Source organism: Lontra canadensis, unplaced genomic scaffold (genome assembly GCF_010015895.1).
Source record: "Lontra canadensis isolate GAN:19392208 unplaced genomic scaffold, GSC_riverotter_1.0 scaffold17, whole genome shotgun sequence".
Lineage (NCBI taxonomy): Eukaryota > Metazoa > Chordata > Mammalia > Carnivora > Mustelidae > Lontra > Lontra canadensis.
The window spans coordinates 10,773,873-10,793,127 of record NW_022631011.1 but is presented as its reverse complement, the minus strand read 5'-3'; the positions used below and the strand labels follow the sequence as shown (position 1 = coordinate 10,793,127).

Below are 19,255 nucleotides of genomic sequence, written 5' to 3'. Positions count from 1 at the left end.
TAAATACTACTGTATTAATGCTTGATTTAAAACCTCTTTAAGGGGCGCCTGGGTGGCTCAGTGGGTTAAGCCGCTGCCTTCTGCTCAGGTCATGATCTGAGAGTCCTGGGATCGAGTCCCAAGTTGGGCTCTCTGCTCGGCAGGGAGCCTGCTTCCCTCTCTCTCCCCCTCTCTCTCTGCCTGCCTCTCCATCTACTTGTGATCTCTGTCAAATAAAATTTAAAAAAAAAACCTCTTAAGATCTCTCATTTGACTTGTATTTCCATAAGTAAAATGAAACCTTTTCCTGAACAAAGAAATAGGGTTTTAAAAAGATGATAAACTTAGACACACAATATCAGCACAACTGAATTTTTCTAGAATATCTGAATTAGCTAATGGCTCTGCGTAACAATTTCACTTAATTCAAATGTGAAATGTATTTCTAAAACTCATTTTACATTCCACTTTAAGTCAATTATTAAGATAATTATCATTATCTTTACCACAAAGGTACTAAAAATAGTTTCCATTTTTTTTAAAGATTTTTTTTAAAGATTTTATTTATTTATTTGACAGAGAGAGATCACAAGTAGACAGAGAGGCAGGCAGAGAGAGAGAGGGAAGCAGGCTCCCCGCTGAGCAGAGAGCCCGATGCGGGACTCGATCCCAGGACCCTGAGATCATGACCTGAGCCGAAGGCAGAGGCTTAACCCACTGAGCCACCCAGGCGCCCAATAGTTTCCATTTTTTATGTTATTGAACAGTTAGAAATAAAATCACAGGGATCTCAGCAACAAAAATAGCTAAACCTGTGGTGGTTTTGCTACACCAAGGGCTAGTGAGTCTTTTAGATCCAGTACTTGATGACCTGACCCCAGACTGCATTTCAGTTTCTCCTTCACTGTACACACCTCTGACAAATTTCAAGACGTGCTCTAGACCAAGAAATGAAATAAGGAAATAAGGAAGAATTTGCCAGAGTGTAGAGTGGGGTTCTTTAAGACTTAAAAGAAGATAGATGAAAAGCATTTCTTGGCTTGTCAAGAAAGCACTTTTTTTTTTTTTTTTAAACAGTTGCTTTTGTTGGAGCAGAACACTCCCTCTGTTTCTCATACAGACGAAGAAATCTCTTTGAGGTAAAGTGTTGGATGCCTGAACAGTGATGCACAAAGCAAACCTGGAACCTGATTGTGGGTCGGAATTACGGAGAGGGCTTGTTAAAAAGATATATTGCTGGTCCCCACCCTCTGATTTTTCTGAGTCGGTAAATCTGGAGCCCAAGAATTTGCACTGCTAACAAGTTCTCAGCTAAGGCTAATATTGTTGGCCTATGGAACCACTAATTTAGAAGAAATATGCTAGTTTAAAAATGAAAGTAAGCTTTGGGCAATACTAAAAGTTGCCATTTTTAAACTTGTCAACTCTGAGAGAAGACACTCAGTTGAATAATCTCTGTATATCTCAAGAGATTTGACATTAACATCTAGAGTATACTTATCAATAGTTCATTCTAACTCTATCTTGTTGATGTGAATAAGTACTGCTTTAAAAAAAAATAAACAAATGGAAATCAAAGCAGAAACTTGCACAGATATTTGTACTCCCACATTCATAGCAATATTATTCACAACAAAATGTAGAAGCGATCCAAGTGTCCATCGACAAATGGATTAACAAAATGTGGCATTATCCATACAATGGAATACTATTCAGTCTTAAAAAGGACACATGCTGGTGCCTGGGTGGCTCAGTGGGTTAAAGCCTCTGCCTTTGGCTCGGGTCATGATCCCAGGGTCCTGGGATTGAGCCCCACATCGGGCTCTCTGCTCAACGGGGAGCCTGCTTCCTCCTCTCTCTCTGCCTGCCTCTCTGCCTACTTGTGATCTCTGTCAAATAAACAGATTAAAAAAAAAAAAAAAAAAAAGACACGGGGCACCTGGGTGGCTCAGTGGGTTAAAGCCTCTGCCTTCGGCTCAGGTCATGATCCCAGGGTCCTGGGATCGAGTCCGGTGTCGGGCTCTCTGCTCAGCAGGGAGCCTGCTTCCTCCTCTCTCTGCCTGCCTCTCTGCCTACTTGTGATCTTTCTTTGTCAAATAACTAAATAAAATCTTAAGAAAAAAAAAAAAGGACACACGCTACAACACGGATGGACCTAGAAGGCGCTATGCTAAGTGAAATAAGCCAGTCACAAAAGGACAAATATTTTCAATCCCACTTTTATGAGGTACCTAGAGGAGTCAAATTCACAGAGACTGAAAGTAGAATGGTAGTTGCAAGGGGCTGGGGAATAGTCAGTTATTGTTTAATGGGTAGAGTCTCCACTGGAGAAGATGAAAAAAATCTAAAGATTCATGGTGGTGATGCTTGCATAACAATATTAAACATCAATGTACTTAACACCAGAGTTACACTTAAAAAGGGTAAATTTTATCTTATGTGTTCTTTTTTTTGTTACGTGTATTTTACCTCAATAAAAACAAAAACAAAAACAAACCTGGGTGTAACATCCTTTGACAAGCCCCCTCCAGTAGTGCTGGTTTTTAACTTTCATACTTGGCGTAATGTTATAATTTCACTATTAACCTGACATGTGATGCAAAACGTGGATTTGGTAATCATGGAGCTGCTACATAACGTATCCACGTAATAGGCATCGTCGTGTAGTGGTTAAGAAACACAGGCTCAGGGGCGCCTGGGTGGCTCAGTGGGTTAAGCCTCTGCCTTCAGCTCAGGTCATGATCTCAGGGTCCTGGGACTGAGCCCTGCGTTGGGCTCTCTGCTCAACGGGGAGCCTGCTTCCCCTTCTCTCTCTGCCTGCCTCTCTGCCTACTTGTGATCTCTGTCAAAATAAATAAATAAAATTAAAAAAAAAAAAAAAAAGAAAGAATGAAAGAAAGAAGCACAGGCTCAGGACCGAACTTGGAGCTGGATCTGAATCCCAGCTTCACCATTTGACCTGTTCAGGGTCACAAAGAATTTACACTGTGTCTTAGTTTCCTCTATGTGGAAGTGGATCATCAGAGTATCTATTGCAAAGAATATATGAAGTGCTTAGAACAGTTCCTGATGGGCACTTAAGTACCATATATGTGTGAACTACATTATTGTTTAGTATAGACTATAACTGATTTGTAGGGCACTGTTTCTCAAAGCACATCAAAATAATTTGGGTACCTTGCTTAAAATGCGGACTTCTAGATCCCAAATATTCTGAAACAGCATCTTTGGATATAGGTTCCACTGTATAAAACCTGCTACTTCAAAGGGGGAAAACTGGAGTGGGAATGGGAAGCACCTGGATTCAGATAAAGTGACCAGAAGACTTACAGGAATGGAGAACCAGGAGCAGTGATCAGAGGACATTTCATCAACTTTTAGACAATAAGAATCACAGAAAATTCTGATTCAGTAGTTAAGTGCACTTTCTGAAAATGTCCCAAGTGAGTCTTATCAAAGAAGTTTGGCAAATAATGCCCTAGAGACTCCCACAGATTTTAGTATTCCCCAATTCTGCTTTAAATTCAAGATGTGGTGAAGGCCTATGCTCCAGAAGTGCGAAGTTCCCCAAATGAATTCATTCATGCAAAAGCTCTGCGGCATTACTGTGCAGTAGGCCACAAAAGAAGAGGTGATCTCATTCTCTCCCCATAAGGAACTTGTTGAAGAATGAGCTATAAAACCCTATCTTATTCTCTCCTTACCTGGAATTACAAATTGTGAAGCACATCATGGACTTCAAAGCCCATCTAGAGTCGTGGTTGTCAACAATGTGGTCCCTCAACTCAATGACATTAGCATCAAACTGTTAAAAATCTAAACTATCAGGCCTTACCCCAGAAGCTCTGGGAGCAGGGCCCAGTGATCAATAGTTTAGTCGCCTTCCAGGTAATCCTGATGTTCGCTCAAGTTTCGGAACCACTGGCCAAGCCAAAGGAATCTCCTTCAACAGTTTCTCCACCAAAAAGTCACTGAATACTTCCAGTACTCTGCTTCCTTCCCAGTCCATTAATTTCTCCCCTCCCACCCCACATTCAATTAACCAGATTCAGAGAAATCATCTACACATTTCAAAAACAACATAAAACTTTATTAAGAACATCTTATATTGTCATCAGATACAGGCAAAGAAAAAGGGGTAAATAAACAGGGAAACTTCATCTTCCCATGTGCTATTGCCACCTCAGAACAGACTCGTGTGCAGATGGCTGGAATTACAGATGTTAACAAATGCTCTGTATAAATAAATTCAGTAACACAATGCTCCCTTTCTATACAGAGAAGAACTGGGTTTACACTCTAAAAAGCTTTGATATAGTGCAACAACTATGAAACAAGACTACATCTTTTAGGAGCTATTTCTTAACAGAATACAAAGCAGTTTTGTAGCTTTATTTTATTTCATATAATACAAATTTTTAGAATGGAAAATCCAGAAAGGGCATTCTAACTTTCCAATTAATTTGTACTTTTGAGTTTTTTCTCAGAGCCAGTTCAATAACTCTACTTTAATTGACAATCTGCTCATCTACAGTGACAACTGACAACCTAGTTTTGTTCTTTTAATTTTGCAAATCAAGATAACCAGGTCATCCCAGCTTTTGCTGATTCTGAAGAAATTCTTATAGAAAAACCCTGATTCAGAGTGCTTGTGAGAAGAGGGACCAAAATAGCTGCATCTGGACTGGTTTTCCTAGAGGGGGAGGCTGGCTACTGAGCCCAGCTGATTTTCTCAGACTCCCGGGTTCCCCCAGGTGGTTATTTTACTTACTGTAGTGATGGAAGGAGCAGAGGGAACGCCAGGGAAGCTGTTGAAACTGCCACTCCAGACAGCTCTCTGCACTGTTTGTGGAGAAAAGAGTGATGGTATCCATTCAAACCACAGTACCCCTACTGCAAGTGTGGTGACATGCTTTTCTCTCGAGGGGCCAGGCCAAACTGCACTCAAAGATGCATGATTTGCCTCATGTACATACACAGTGGAGAAAATGCTCATGATTTACAATTTGGTATTACAGTTCCCTATCTTACCCCATTTCTTGAGAAAATCTAAGTCTACCTTTTAGAAAGGAAGACAATTTGCTGCTAAGGCTTACCAAGTTAACTATCATAAGGCTGAAAAGATAATTTTCTAAACCAGACCATAGTATTTGTGTTTACAGTTAGTGAATTAACCAACAGCTAAAGATTTGTGGAGGATTGGTCAAAGGGTGGGACTGGGGGTAGGATTCAGGTTGAGTACTATCACTTATCACAAATCGCATCAAGCTCTTTAAAAAAATAATGCATTTTTATCATAAATATTTAGAACAGATACTGGCATTAAAATCAGTACCTAAGTCAGAAGTCTGTCTTAAATGGTGAAAATATTTCAACAAACTTCTAATAATTCAAATCTTCCCAGGAGTACATAGTTTATAAATTAGTTTTAAATGGAAAAAAATATATTTTGAATGGGTAAATCACCATTTTAGCAGATCATAAATAAGATCAAGACGTTGAAAATAAATTAATATACAAGTTTTTGCTTTCACTTTAACAAGAAAAACTAACTTACATGGTATACTTTTCTAACAGGATTAACTAGGTTTTTATAATTGTGCACTGGTTACCCCACTACCCCCATGCTAAATCTTCTTACATATCCTACACCTAGGGACAGAGGTACACAAGACAGACAGACATACACCTCAATGTGTGAGTCTGGCTGCTGTACACCATTTCCTTAGAGTGATGTTACAAATGCTGGTCAGGATCTATTAGTAATTTGTCAACCACATTAAAGGTTAAGTACATTCGTGGTTAAGTGGATTAGGTTCCCAGGTGAGCTTTCTGTGATAGTGTTTACAGGGAACCTAACTACTATTGTTTCTGTGAGAAAATGTGCCCAGAGTCCCAAAAGTTGACTAGAAGACTGGAATATAAGCCATACCTGGATGGGGACTACTAATATGTGTCTATGTTTTGAAGAGAGGTCAAACGGTTAAAAGCACTGTTTTCAGAACTACTGGGTACTGAAAATAAATATTTGCCTTCTCCTTCACATATAAATTCATTTTAACTATAATTTCTAATATTGAGAACAAAAGAGTAAAGCCATTCAGACTAGTGAGACATAATTGGCTTGTGGGATTTGACAGATGTTTTATTAACTATCTAGCTTCAATCTGCTTACAAGGAAAAGAAAAATGTCTAATATTTAATGAATGAAAATGTTTATCCTAAGTCATTATTGAGTACAAATCCACAGCTTAACAATGTGATTTAAAAAGAAAGCAGGAGAGCATGCAACTGCTCTAACACACAGGGTTAGACATAAAAGGTAAAAGTACATTTGTTTTGGTAATTCTAAATATACAAATATAGCATTTGCCAGATCTACCCTGTAGTGTAGCACTGCTTAATTTCCAAATATACAGTCATTCACAAACTTTAAGGAAACATTAAAAATGTTCCAGGTTACTTTACTGAACTTCAAGGAATATTGTGTTGAGAGTTTAGAGCTAAAAATACTATTGTTTTAAAAGTTAAATGGCTAAGCAAATAATAAAAGTATCATTATTTTATTTCTTTTAATCCCCTAGATGGCTTTATGTTAAAGGGATTCATTATGTTAAAAGGAGACTGATTTGAAAATAGCAATCAGTTCCAGAATCAAAGTTGTCCTCTTGGTAGAAGGTCAAATTTTACAACACTTCCAAAGCATTTCCATATTAATCTATTCAAATAATTCTAAACAGTTTGATCAAGGGGGTCCCTATTTAACATTCCTTTTATTCTACACTGACAGCTGGAATGGAACCCCTATAGGACTACTGTGGAAAAGTCCTCTAAGCTTTAATCTGACCCTTACTTTAGTGTTAAATTACTGACCTCTAAGGAATAAGGAATCAAAGGCATTAAGAGGCACAGAACTGATATTTTGGTCAGGGAGAAGGGTGAAGATTAAGTTGGAACATTTAGTCACTTCTACAATCAAGTCCTAACTATACCATAATAAAATCTCTACCAACTCTTGATTACTTCTCACCCTTTAGGAATTACATACTTTACAGTGATTACATACTGAAGAAAATAAAGAAAAATATTTGAAAATACACGAAGAAATAGAAACATGGAATTTCTCACAAGGCCCTGGATCAAAAAAATTTACAAAAAGATCTTTTGAAAATAATCACTATTTGTGAGCTTATTAATACACAGAGATCATCACTTTGTTTAAACTAAGTCATATTAACTTACCAATAAAATAGTAAACAAACCAACATTTTAAACAACTTTATAAATTACTTGTTACTTCTTTTGTTAGTCATTCTCTCAACCATATACAAAAATAACGCTACAGGACTGTCCACCTAACCTGTCTCCATTTCTTGCAAAGTCCTGGGCCTTGGAAAGAGACTGGTCATCAATCTTCACTGTAGATGTCCCCGGCAAAGGGCAGGTGCATGTGGCTTCCAGTGACATTGGGCAATCGGGATAAGTCTGGCAGGCTCTGGATCCGGGACCTGAGTTCTTTGCGCACCAGGGAAACTCTGGCTAACTTGCGCTTGTATTCCTGTAACATCAAACCACTTTCATTAGCATTCCTGGAGTTGAGAGAAGAACAATCTAGTTAATACTCTGCATAAAATCTGGTATTACACTCAGTTAATGCTCAATAAGAAAGGATGATTACAATGTTAGCATTAGGATCAAAGGAGGGACTTTGGAAATATACTGCTAGGTAAACTATTTTTATGAAAAACCACAATCTTTTTCTTTTCTTTTCTTCTTTTTGAGAGTGTCAGAGCACAAACAGGAAGGGGAAGGGGCAGAGGGAGAAAGAATCTTGGGTTTTATGCCCAGCATGGAGCCCAACTCGGGGCTTGATCTCACAACCCTGAGATCATGATCTGAGCTGAAATCAAGAGTCAGATGCTTAACTGACTGAGCCACCCACAATCTTAAACAGTTGTCACACAAATGTGAAAAGAAGACTACCATATTTTTTTTTTTTTTAAAGATTTTTTTTTAATTTATTTGACAGACAGATCACAAGTAGGCAGAGAGGCAGGCAGAGAGAGACACAGGAGCAGGAGGCAGGCTCCCCGACGAGCAGAGAGCCCGATGCGGGGCTCGATCCCAGGACCCTGAGATCATGACCTGAGCCGAAGGCAGAGGCTTTAACCACTGAGCCACCCAGGTGCCCCAGAAGACTACCATATTAATAAACTTAACCTCAACATATAAGATTTTAGAGCACCTTTGAGCTTGGATAAAAAAAATTACATATCTGTTTTCACAAACCTAAACTGAACATTATTTTCTATTGTGAATGTTGGCAACAAACCACAGGAGTATTATCAGTACCTTTGAGTTTGCCTCCAATAGAAATGAGTGGCTATAATATTGTATTACAGGTTCTTAAAGCTACCTTGAAATATTGTTTGTTTATTTATTTATTTGCCAGAGAGCAGCAAGAAAGAGAGAGAGAGAGAACACACCAGGGGTGTGGCAGGCAGAGGGAGAAGCAGACTCCTGCTGAGCAAACAACCCGAGGAGGGACTTGATCCCAGGATCCTAGGATCATGACCTGAGCCAAAGGCAAACGCCTAACTGAACCACCCAGACATCCCAATATTGTTTACCTTTATCATGACTTTGAAATTATGGTAGTTATTAGACCAACTAAATGTTATTTAATGTCTCAGTAAAGAAGCGTATTTTATTATACAAATTTCATTATATCACCAACTGTATTTTATATATAATTTGTTTCCTTTGTAATGCTATGTCTTTTACTTTTTACATTAAAATACTGAACTTGAGAAGGGGTCCAAAGCTTCACCAGACCACCAAAGGATTCCAATGGCCCAAAAAAAGGTTAGGAAAGCCTGCCAACAGCGGCCCAAAGACTCAGAGACTGGAAACCAATCAAGATCATATTTGGCTTAGAGGGAAACAGCCCATTCTCTACACTGGGAAGATCACCTTTTAACTGCAGTTGCCAGACTTCCACATGGAAAGAGAGGATCCTTCTATGCTTCATCACCTAGTGGAGGTGAGATTTGAAAGAGGGAATCTAGAAAATGGGTATTCTTCCTTCTAGAAAAGATGAGAACCTTCTCCCTCCTTCTAACCAATAACCAAGGCTGACCTCATCAACAAGATAGAAAAACTTACTGATAAGCTTTTATTTTGGGCAGAAGGCCTATATACAAAAAGCCCTTAACTTTAGTGTTTCTCAACTCTGTACGTAAGAATCAGCTAAGAGGGGCGCCTGGGTGGCTCAGTGGGTTAAAGCCTCTGCCTTCGGCTCAGATCATGGTCTCAGGGTCCTGGAATTGAGCCCCTCATCCGGCTCTCTGCTTGGCAGGGAGCCTGCTTCCCCCACCACCCCACTCTGCCTCTCCGCCTACTTGTGATCTTTGTCTGTCAAATAAATAAATAAAATATTTACCAAAAAATCAGCTAAGAAATTTTTGAATAAACAGATTTTTCAAGAGTACTTCAGTCCTACTACATATCAATTAAATGAGAATAACCTATGGAAGTGGGTCCAGAGTTAATGAATTTTGTAGAAGTTCCCAAAAGAATGCTAATACAGAGTTCTGAGCCACTTCTTTAGTTTTTCTACCTACATGAAATCAACTTGTAAGGTTTCTTTGCATGACTGAGCCTCCTCCTTTAAAGAATAACCACATGTGAGGAAAGGGATTTTTAAGAATTACTAAAACTCAACTGCTCTAAGGGAATGGGGGAGAGGAGAATTCTAAGCACAGGGAACTGGGCACAGTAGCTGGCAAAGCAGGCAAGGCTGGAAAAGTTCAAGGATAGCTTTGGGCACAGAAGAGAGGTGTTAATTCTTACCATGTTCCCGTGTCCCTGCATCTCTAATTTATCATGAAGATCAAGATGGAGTAAAAGAGAAATCTAGAATCTCAAGGCATGATTTTCCCCTACCCCTATCCCCTTCACCAGCGATACACACTGGAACACCAAGTAAGTTTCAGCAGAGTAGCTCAGAGTGGCACACAAAAGATTACCACCAGAATATTTCACATTCTAGATGCATACTTTTCAGGAGGATATCATTACACATGTCCACATTTAGCACATTTCCTTCTCAAAACACACTGGTATGGGGCAAACACTACTCTCCATCAGTCCCACTGTTCTTAGCTGAATCATTCTTGAATAAATAATACATAAAGCACTCTGGGGTCAGCATGATATACTGAGATGCTGTTCAAACATATTCATAAGCAATTATTCTCTGCTAAAGAATATGTTTTGAGAAATGTCTTATGTACCTTTAGTGGTTATTATTGCTCACCCTAATTTCTAGTTTCTAGCATCCTGATAGGTTGCTCTTCAATAAAGATTTGATTCAAATGATACTGGCAACTAAAAGCCTTCAGCTAATTGGTATCTATTGCAAACAAAAAATTGGCAAATATAAAAGTATAAAAATATAAAAGCTGCCTTTTACTGAATGTCCATTACATGCCACGCATTAAAATAGAACTCATTTAATCCTCTCAATAATCTCATGAGAAGAGTTATTATCTTTCATACGCATGTGAAGTCACACTTTTCCCAAATAGAAAAGTATGTAGTAGTCAAAAAGCTTTCTCTACTGTCATAGGCAGGATCTCCTACTCAGAAGATTTAAGGACCTGTGGCAAGCTGTCTGATGTGAGCCCAAAGAAGAAAGTAGATGAAACCTGGTAACTATCTGATAACATGAACCAGGCCACAGCCCTGAAAGTCTTAAATTACCCAACAAGGTGGTCTAGAAAGAGGCTACAAGATTCCACAGGTTGGCTCGTACGGCCAAAACACTTACAAGAGGATGTATTACTTTGATTCTGATGTACAATGATAGTACTTCTCTCAGATCAAAATCATCGCAGCACCATGAATATAATCTCATAGCACTTTTACAGAAATGCTATCACAGCAGTCCCTGATATATGGCAAGTATAAATTTATTAATGGAGATACAGCATTTAAAAAATGAACAAACAGATGAGGTCTCCTGCCTCCACAAAGCTAACATTTCAGGAGGAAGGAGACAAAAAACATATAAATATTATTTCAGATATGAATACAGTAAAAAAAAAATAAAGTTGGGCCAAAGGAGAATAAGATGGATCCATGTAGGGGGAGTGTTAAGAGGAGATTAAAGATTCAAACTGTTGTTTCAGAACCACTGATCTAGAGGAGACTGACTTCCAGCATGACAGCATGAGGAGTTCAACTGACCCACCTCCTAGTGAAAACAGTTTCTATAAACCATACTAGCCATTTAAAGTTTCTGGAAATGATCCTAAAGGCAAAGAACCTATGAGGAAATATCTGTTCCAGAAAAATACATTAGGAAAGGCGAGCATCTGTGGTGTCTGAACCAAGATGTTCTCTCCCTGCCTACTTACTCCCAGTTCAGCAAGGCAGACTCCCCTCAGACCACTGCAAGAACACAAGAATCACTCCCTGGCAGCTCCCAGAGGGCTTTCTTCCTGAGAGGGGCAAGGCATCAGCATTTATGATGCTGCCCCCAGTTACCTGTTGCTAAGGCTGCCTCAGGATAGTGTAGTTAAGGGTCCAGGGGCTCTTCACTCAGCCTCCGTTGGTGAAACAGAGCCTCTAACTTGGATGTGGCAAGCCAAGAATACTGGAGCACTGACAATCCCTGCCCCCCATTCAGGAGGTGATGCTCTAATCAGAAAGGGAAAGCTGAGATGAAAACAGGCTGCTACACCCCTCCTCACTCTTAATAAGAGCTGAACTACAGCAGAGGTAACACTCAAACAAAAGTTTACCGTTGTCCCCATCCCTAGTTACAGACCCCGACACCAAAGATTTTTGCCTGACAGAAGCAGGCAGTAAAACAGATAGAACATAAACTTGTCACATTTTAGTTACAACCACAAGGCAAGGAGAAGTTCAAGCCTAAGGGTACTGTCAAAAACAGTGGAGGCTACGGTGAAAGGCGATTAGGAGATTGATAATAGGAGCTAAACTGTAGGCCAACTAATTTGCAGGAGAGAAACAGGGAAGAAGACAGCTAGAAGGTGACTTTCTGATGTCAGAACAAGTATCTAACACTGACCCCAGAAAGAAAATAGTTATCTCAAAGAGTGCACTTCATGCTCATTGCAACATTATTCACAGCAGCCAAGATATGGAAACAACTAAGTTTCTGTCAACAGATGAAGGGATAAAGATGATATGGTGCATACACATATACAATAAGTATTACTCAACTGTAAGAAAAAAGATAATTCTGGCATTTGCAAGTGGATAAACCTAGAGGACATTATGCTAAGTGAAATCAGAGAAAGATGAATACTATATAATCTCATTTACATGTGGAATCTTTAAAAAAAAAAAAAAGAAAGAAAAAAAAGAAAAGATGAACTCAATAGAAACAGTAGAATGGTGATTACCAAAACCTGAGATGTCAGGGGGAGATGGGGAGATGCTGGTCAAAGGGTACCAGCCTTCAGTTTTAAGATGAATAAGCTCTGGAGATCTAAGGTACAGCATTTTGACTATATTTAATAATACTGTGTTGTGTACTTGATATTTGCTGAGAGGAGACCTAAGTGTTCTCACCACACACACAAAACTATGTGACGTGATGGATGTGTTAATGACTCTAAGTGTGGTGAAAACTTCAACAAAGTAGATATATATCAAATCATCATACTGTACAGTTTAAATATATACAATTTTATCTGTCCATTTTACTTCAGTAAAGCTGGTAAAAACAAATCTCTTCTTATTCTATTAGTAAACCAACATTGCCCCCCAAGCCCCCCAAAAAAACTCCACGAAAACTCCTAGGCATGAAAGAGAAAACAAAAATTGTGGGTCCAGTGGCACACATATACTGTATCAGGGTAAGTAAACCTGAGAAGTCAGTCAATAGGTAAAGCCAGGGGCACCTGGTTGGCTCAGTAGGTTAAAGCCTCTACCTTTGGCTCAGGTCATGATCCCAAGGTCCTGGGATTGAGCCCCGCATCGGGCTCTCTGCTCAGCTGGGAGCCTGCTCCCCCCACCGCCCTCGCCGCTTCTCTGCCTACTTGTGATATCTGTCTGTCAAATAAATAAATAAAATCTTTAAAAAAAAATAGGTAAAGCCAATACTGTTTTTTTTTAATCCCTTTCATAATCTTCTCATTCTTTTCTAACTAAACCTGCATTTTGCAAAAACAGCTTTCAAAAAATTTATTTTGTGTTTAAATTTTTTTCCCTAAATGAATTCTTAATTCTGTTTCAGCTTCAAAGAAAGGGAAGAACTTGAATTTTAAAATTTAAGATAAAAAATTCCTCCAGAACAAAACCATTAAGAAATCAAGCCCCTTCCCTTGGCAATAAATATGAAGCTGACATATACTGCTTTTACTGCAAACATATAGTTCTGTTTATCCTGCCAGTATGAAAAACTTTTGATGCAAATCAAAACCACAAAGATCACACTTCACACCTACAATTACGGCTATAATAAAAAAGACAGACAAGGGGTACCTGGGTGACTCAGTTGGTTAAGCATCTGACTTCATTTTGGCTCAGGTCATGATCTCACAGTAGTGAGATCAAGCCCCCATATCGGGCTCTTTCCCTCTCTCACACCCAACCCTCACTCCCATGTGCACACTCATTCTTTCTCTCAAATAAATAAATGAAAAGAAAAAAAAAGAAAAGAAAAGACAGATTGTAACAAGTGCTGACAAACGTGGAGAAACTGGAACCCTTACACACACTGCTGGTGGAAATGTAAAGCAGTCTGTAATTACTGAAAAGACCATACAGAGTTACCACATAATCCATCCACTCAACTGCTAGGAATATACAAAAGAGAAATGAAAATGTATGGCCACACAAAAATTTTAACACAAATGTTCACAGTAATTCATTATAGCCAAAAAGGAGGGGAAAAAAAAAATCCAAATATCTCTCAACTGATGAACAGAGAAACAAAATATGATATACTTCTACCATGTAATATTATTTGGCCATAAAAAGAAATAAAGTACTGATATATGCTACAACATGAAAGACCCTTGAAAACATGCTAAGTTAAAGAAGCTAGCTAAATAGACTAAATACTGTATGGTTCCATTTATATGAAATCTCCAGAAGAGCCAAATTTATAGAGCAAAGCTTAGGGCTTGGGGTGGGTTGAAGTGGAAATGGTTATGAGGTTTCCTTTAGAGTGGATAAAAATGATCTAAAATTTAAGATTGTAGTGATGGCTGCAAAATCCTGTAAATATATTTAAAAATTGTACACTGTAGGAGTGCCTGGTTGACTCAGTCGGTAGAGCATGTGACTCCTCTGATTTGCAGGTTATAAGTGGGAGCCCTCTGTTGTGTGTAGAGATTACTTAAAAATAAATTCTTAAAAAAAAACAACAACAACAACAAAACCCTGTACATTGTCACATGGTATGTGAATTAAATCTCAATAAAAATATTAAAGGAAGGGGAAAAAAAGGCTTTGTGAGTTAGTCTAAGAACCTTAGTGCCACACATAGTATTTTTTTTTTTAAAGATTTTACTTATTTGAAAGAGAAAGAGATCATGCTCACGAGGAGGAGCAGAGGGAGATGGACAAACAGAATCTGTGTGGAAAGCGGAGCTCAATGTCGGGCTTGCTCTCACAACCAGAGCTGAAATCAAGAGTCGGATGTTTAACCAACTGAGCCACCAAGGCACCCCCAAATAGTATTGTTTTTAATGGGAAATGGATTCCAAGTTCTCCTACTTTACTAAGAAATTCACTTACAAAAAAATTCAAGGATAAGAGTGAACCTGTTATTGTAGGTACAACAAATACCAAGCTCAAGCTCATACAATATAAATACTGTCCACCAAATTCCAACCTGACTTCTTGGAAAGCCCAATCTGTTACTGCAAATATTATATAAAAACCAGTGATGAACATGACTGATAGTCAAAAGGGTCAAACAAAAGCAATGCCATAGAAAATAAACATTGTTTATAATAACTACTTTCTATACATCACCTGTACCTTTCAACACCTACTAACTTATATACCAACATTCTAGATGTCAGTTTGACAGTATTCTGACTTGAGATTCTAGCTCACTGCATATTATTTTCATTTAAAAAAAATTCATATTTCTGTTATTTGATATTGAATTCAAAGGTCACAACTGATCTACTCCATACTTCAGTTAAACATTTCTTGAGTATCTACTATAGAAGGTACCAGTCACTACGTTGGGAACACCAATATGAATCATAATCCTCACCTAGAAGAATACACAATTTAATGGGCATGCAAAAAATGAATATTACAACAAATTATGATGTATTCCATTAGATGCAAAAACCACTTTCTGTGACACACCAGAACTGGAGGATGGAGGACTCTGCCACACTACATAGATCAGGGAAGGTTTTCAGAATTGAGGAGACGTGAGTAGAACATAACAGGACATGGGAACAGCAAGACAGCAGGGCAGTGAGGATGAAGGGCACGATATGTGCCAATTCACTACCGCCACAGGGCATGGTGCAACATGAAGAAATTAATTTCATTACCAAATACAGCCACATTTAAGAGGACGAACCTGAGGAAGAATCCTAATTAGGAGTTTACTGCAAATGTCTAGGAAAGACAGACTAGGGCCTGAAACAAGCCAGAAGTAGAAGAGCACTTCACAAACTACACTGTACGTCAAGCAGCAATGCACTTTATAAAGTAGACTGTGTGCATGCAATACCTTAATTCAAAAGACAAAATCAATTTGTAGTAAGAAAAATTAGCAAGACTGGTTATAGCTCTCTTGTGAAGAATGATGAGATTTCAAGCTTGATGAGTGGTTGGATGGAGATGCTATTATCTGAGATAGCAAAGATAGGCAGAAACTCCTTTAGAGAAAATAAATAGTTCAATATTCAGCATGTGAAGCGTGTTATCCTTGGGACTTCTAGTAGAAAGCACTTGGAAATGTGGTTCTAGCATTCTGGAAGTAAGATTTGGGCTTCAGAGGCAGCAAATAAAAACCTATCTATAAACCATGAGATGTGTAGTAGCCCATTAGGCCTTTATGAGTACATACATAGAAATGTTTCTGAGCCATCTTACACCATTTTGCTTCTCTCTTCCCCCACTCTATCTTCTGTATATCTGTCATCACACAAGATATTGTCAAACTTTGCTTTTCGTGGTTTCAGAAAAAAATAAAATATATACTGACCTGATTTACTGAATCCACATCCTATGATTCTAATGTACACCAAAACATGGCATGTGCCCTCCCATTCCTGGTAAGAATCACACAAGAAAGAGAAGTAGGCTAATGACGGAAGGCAGAAATGTTCCTAGTATTAAAAAGGACTAAAAAAAAAAAAAAAAAAAAAAAAAAGTGAAAGTTAATCAGGAAGGCCTATATGTGGAAAGGTTTGAACTTTTTTCCTTAGGAAAATACTAATTTTCCCAACTATTTTGGGACTATGTACTAGTACTAATTTTGGTACTATGACTATCCAACCCTCAGAACAATATACCATTCACATCCACTATCTGAAGAACCCAGCAATCATCCTTAACCAACACGATATCTGCTCTCCAAGTTCTTAGGAGAGAATTCAATATAAAGAGGTATAATTTGAGATTTCAAAAAGGTCCACTTAAAGCATTTCATAATTGCAAAGTTTAATGGATTCTCACTCCTAAAGTGTGGCTATACCTGGTGACTTATTTCCAACGAGAAGAGTATGAAAAGGGGAATAAATCAACTAACTTTACAGTGGAGAAGCCTGACAAACAATGCCTCGACAAAGTGATCTACGGCACATCAACACTGATAGGTGATTTGATAGTTAAGTACCTTGACAAAATGTGGTGAAAATGGCACTTGACCTCTGCGTCTTCCTCCTTCCTTCCTTCATTCCAGTCTAATTTTGAGAAAAACATCAGACAAATCCCAACTGAGGGACATGTCATGAAATTCCCATGCAATATTCCCCAAAACTATCAAGATCATCAAACACAAGGAGAGTCAAAAGAAGTGTCACAGCCAAGAGTCCAAGGAGACATGACAAATAAATGTAATGTGATAACCCAGATGGGATCCCGGAACAGAAAAAGGACATTAGGTAAAATTTTTAAAAATCTGAATAAAGTGTGGAATTTAGTTAATAAAAATTGGTTCACTAATTATGACAAACATACTAACATAACATACTAACATAAAATAACAAATATTAACAGGGGAAACTGGATATGAGGTATAACGAGAACTCTCTGTACTGACTTCACAGCTTTTCTGTGAACTTAAAATCGTCCAAGATAAAAAGTTTATTTAAAAAAATCTAATGGACAAATTAAACATTTTCCCAGATTACTGAAGCCCCTTTGCCTACATTCTTACCTTAATCTTCACAAAAGATTAAAAGACAGGTATCACTATCCCTGTTTTACAGATGAGAAAACAGATGTAGGAAACTCAGCATAAATTGCTCGAGTCAGAAATGCCTGACACCAGCCACACAACACATTTTATTTAGTAACATTCATCAAAATTAATGAATAATAAATAGATCTTCATTATTCTCAACAAATGCTACAACAATCACCATTCAGAAAGATGATACAATAAAAAAACTATTCAAGATCTTTTGTAGAATACCTTTATATTAAACTATCCAAATTCTGATGCAGATTTGTTATGAATATTGCAGGATGATCTGCAACTTCGGCCTCCAAATAACACAGTAAAGCAACACACAACATTTACTAACAAATGACGAGGGATTCTATAGTATTAAACCTGCTCTGAACACAAAATTTTTGCGTAGCCAAAAATGATACAAATTTCTCTTCGGAAGCTTTTGTCCAAATTATTTTTACCTGCTCAGGATCTTCATCCAATTTCTATCCATCCTGTAAGTGCCAGCTTAAATCTCAAGCCCTCCAACTGAACTTTTGCAGATTATTTCTTCCACACTGAACTTTCACTACTACCTGATCACTCAACAACATCCTGGTCTGACACGCTACTGACTATTCACATACTAAACATATAGGTTATACTAGAAAGTTGATGAACAATGAGAACACCAATAATAACAAAACAATTCTAGACATGTGAATAGCTAAAACCCTTACACATACAGCTACATTTCTTAAGAAATGCAATATTCATAAGAAAATACAGATATTTTCATTAATGGTTCAGCTACAACCTTTTATATTTTTAAGATTTATTTATTTTGGAGGGGGAAGGGCAGAAGGAAAGAAAATCCTTAAGCAGACTCCCCACTGAACAGCAGAGCCTGACAAGGGCCGGCCGGCCTGATGCAGGCTGATCTCACAACGCTGTGATCATGACCGGAGCCAAAATCAACAGTCACCCACTCAATTGACTGAGCCACCCAGGTGCCCCAAAAATTATTTTTGAAGAGGCTCTAAATCAAGTGAAAAATTTACCCGAGTGCTTTTCTACTAGAAACAAATGATATTTAAATTAACTAGAGAACCAACTTTGCATCTTTTCCTTCTACAAATTCTTTTCTGTCTTAACCACCTATTTAGCCAAAAGCTATTTACAATATTTTAAATGAGACACATCATAAATCCATAACTGCTTTTTAAAAGTAATCTCTACACTCAATGTGGAGCTCGAATACACGACCCCAAGCTCAGGAGTCACCCCACTCCACCAACTGAGCCACCCAGGGGCCCTGTAAGTCCCTAACTATTACGTACACACTATAGTTCCTAGTAATGTGTGTGTTATATATCCAAAACTCTACAAGAGATAGGTTTTCCAGTACCCCAGACTTCCTCAAGCCACCTCTCCCAACTTTTAATCACAATTTTCCAAACTTCAATTAGCTAATTGCCACCTTTTATCATTTCTTCACAGGTTACCTATTCTGTTTATATAGTATTATTTAAATGAACTCACTTTTTAAGAGCTTCATTCTAAGAAACAACATTCATATAATCACAGCTTTGTTGTGCTACTTGGAATTTCACTCACACACTAAAATAACTACTAGAATAAATGTTCTCAGGCAGCACATGGCAGAAGTAGCACTGAGCCACTTTTTATCTCAACTATTTCCCTCTTTTAACAAGGCCTACATTTGTCCTTTATTTGCTGAAACTATATGTGTTGTTTCATTTACAGATACACACACGTCTCTCCATCCCAAGGCCAAAAGCTTTTTATTACCACGTTACTTCAGCCTTGATTCATTAGGTGTGATGTCATGTGTGGACTGAAAGTGGGTTAGAGCTAGCTTGA

At 38.2% G+C, this 19,255-nt stretch overlaps 1 protein-coding gene across 3 annotated transcripts in view; it reads right to left on the bottom strand.

Annotated features, from left to right (window-relative positions):
- Positions 1–4,043: 4,043 nt before the first annotated feature.
- Positions 4,044–19,255, bottom strand: part of RPRD1A (regulation of nuclear pre-mRNA domain containing 1A) — a 74,228-nt gene continuing 59,016 nt past the window's right edge. The window contains exons 7-8 of one of the 3 annotated variants that reach the window (XM_032859597.1): positions 7,340–7,537; positions 4,044–4,821 (exon numbers count right to left, since the gene is read on the bottom strand). In XM_032859597.1, coding sequence (XP_032715488.1) covers positions 7,388–7,537 — 150 coding nt within the window. In that variant the 3' untranslated portion in view covers positions 4,044–4,821; positions 7,340–7,387. Of the gene's footprint in view, positions 7,538–19,255 lie in introns of all 3 variants that reach the window. The other 2 variants (XM_032859596.1, XR_004382910.1) reach the window with 2 other exon arrangements.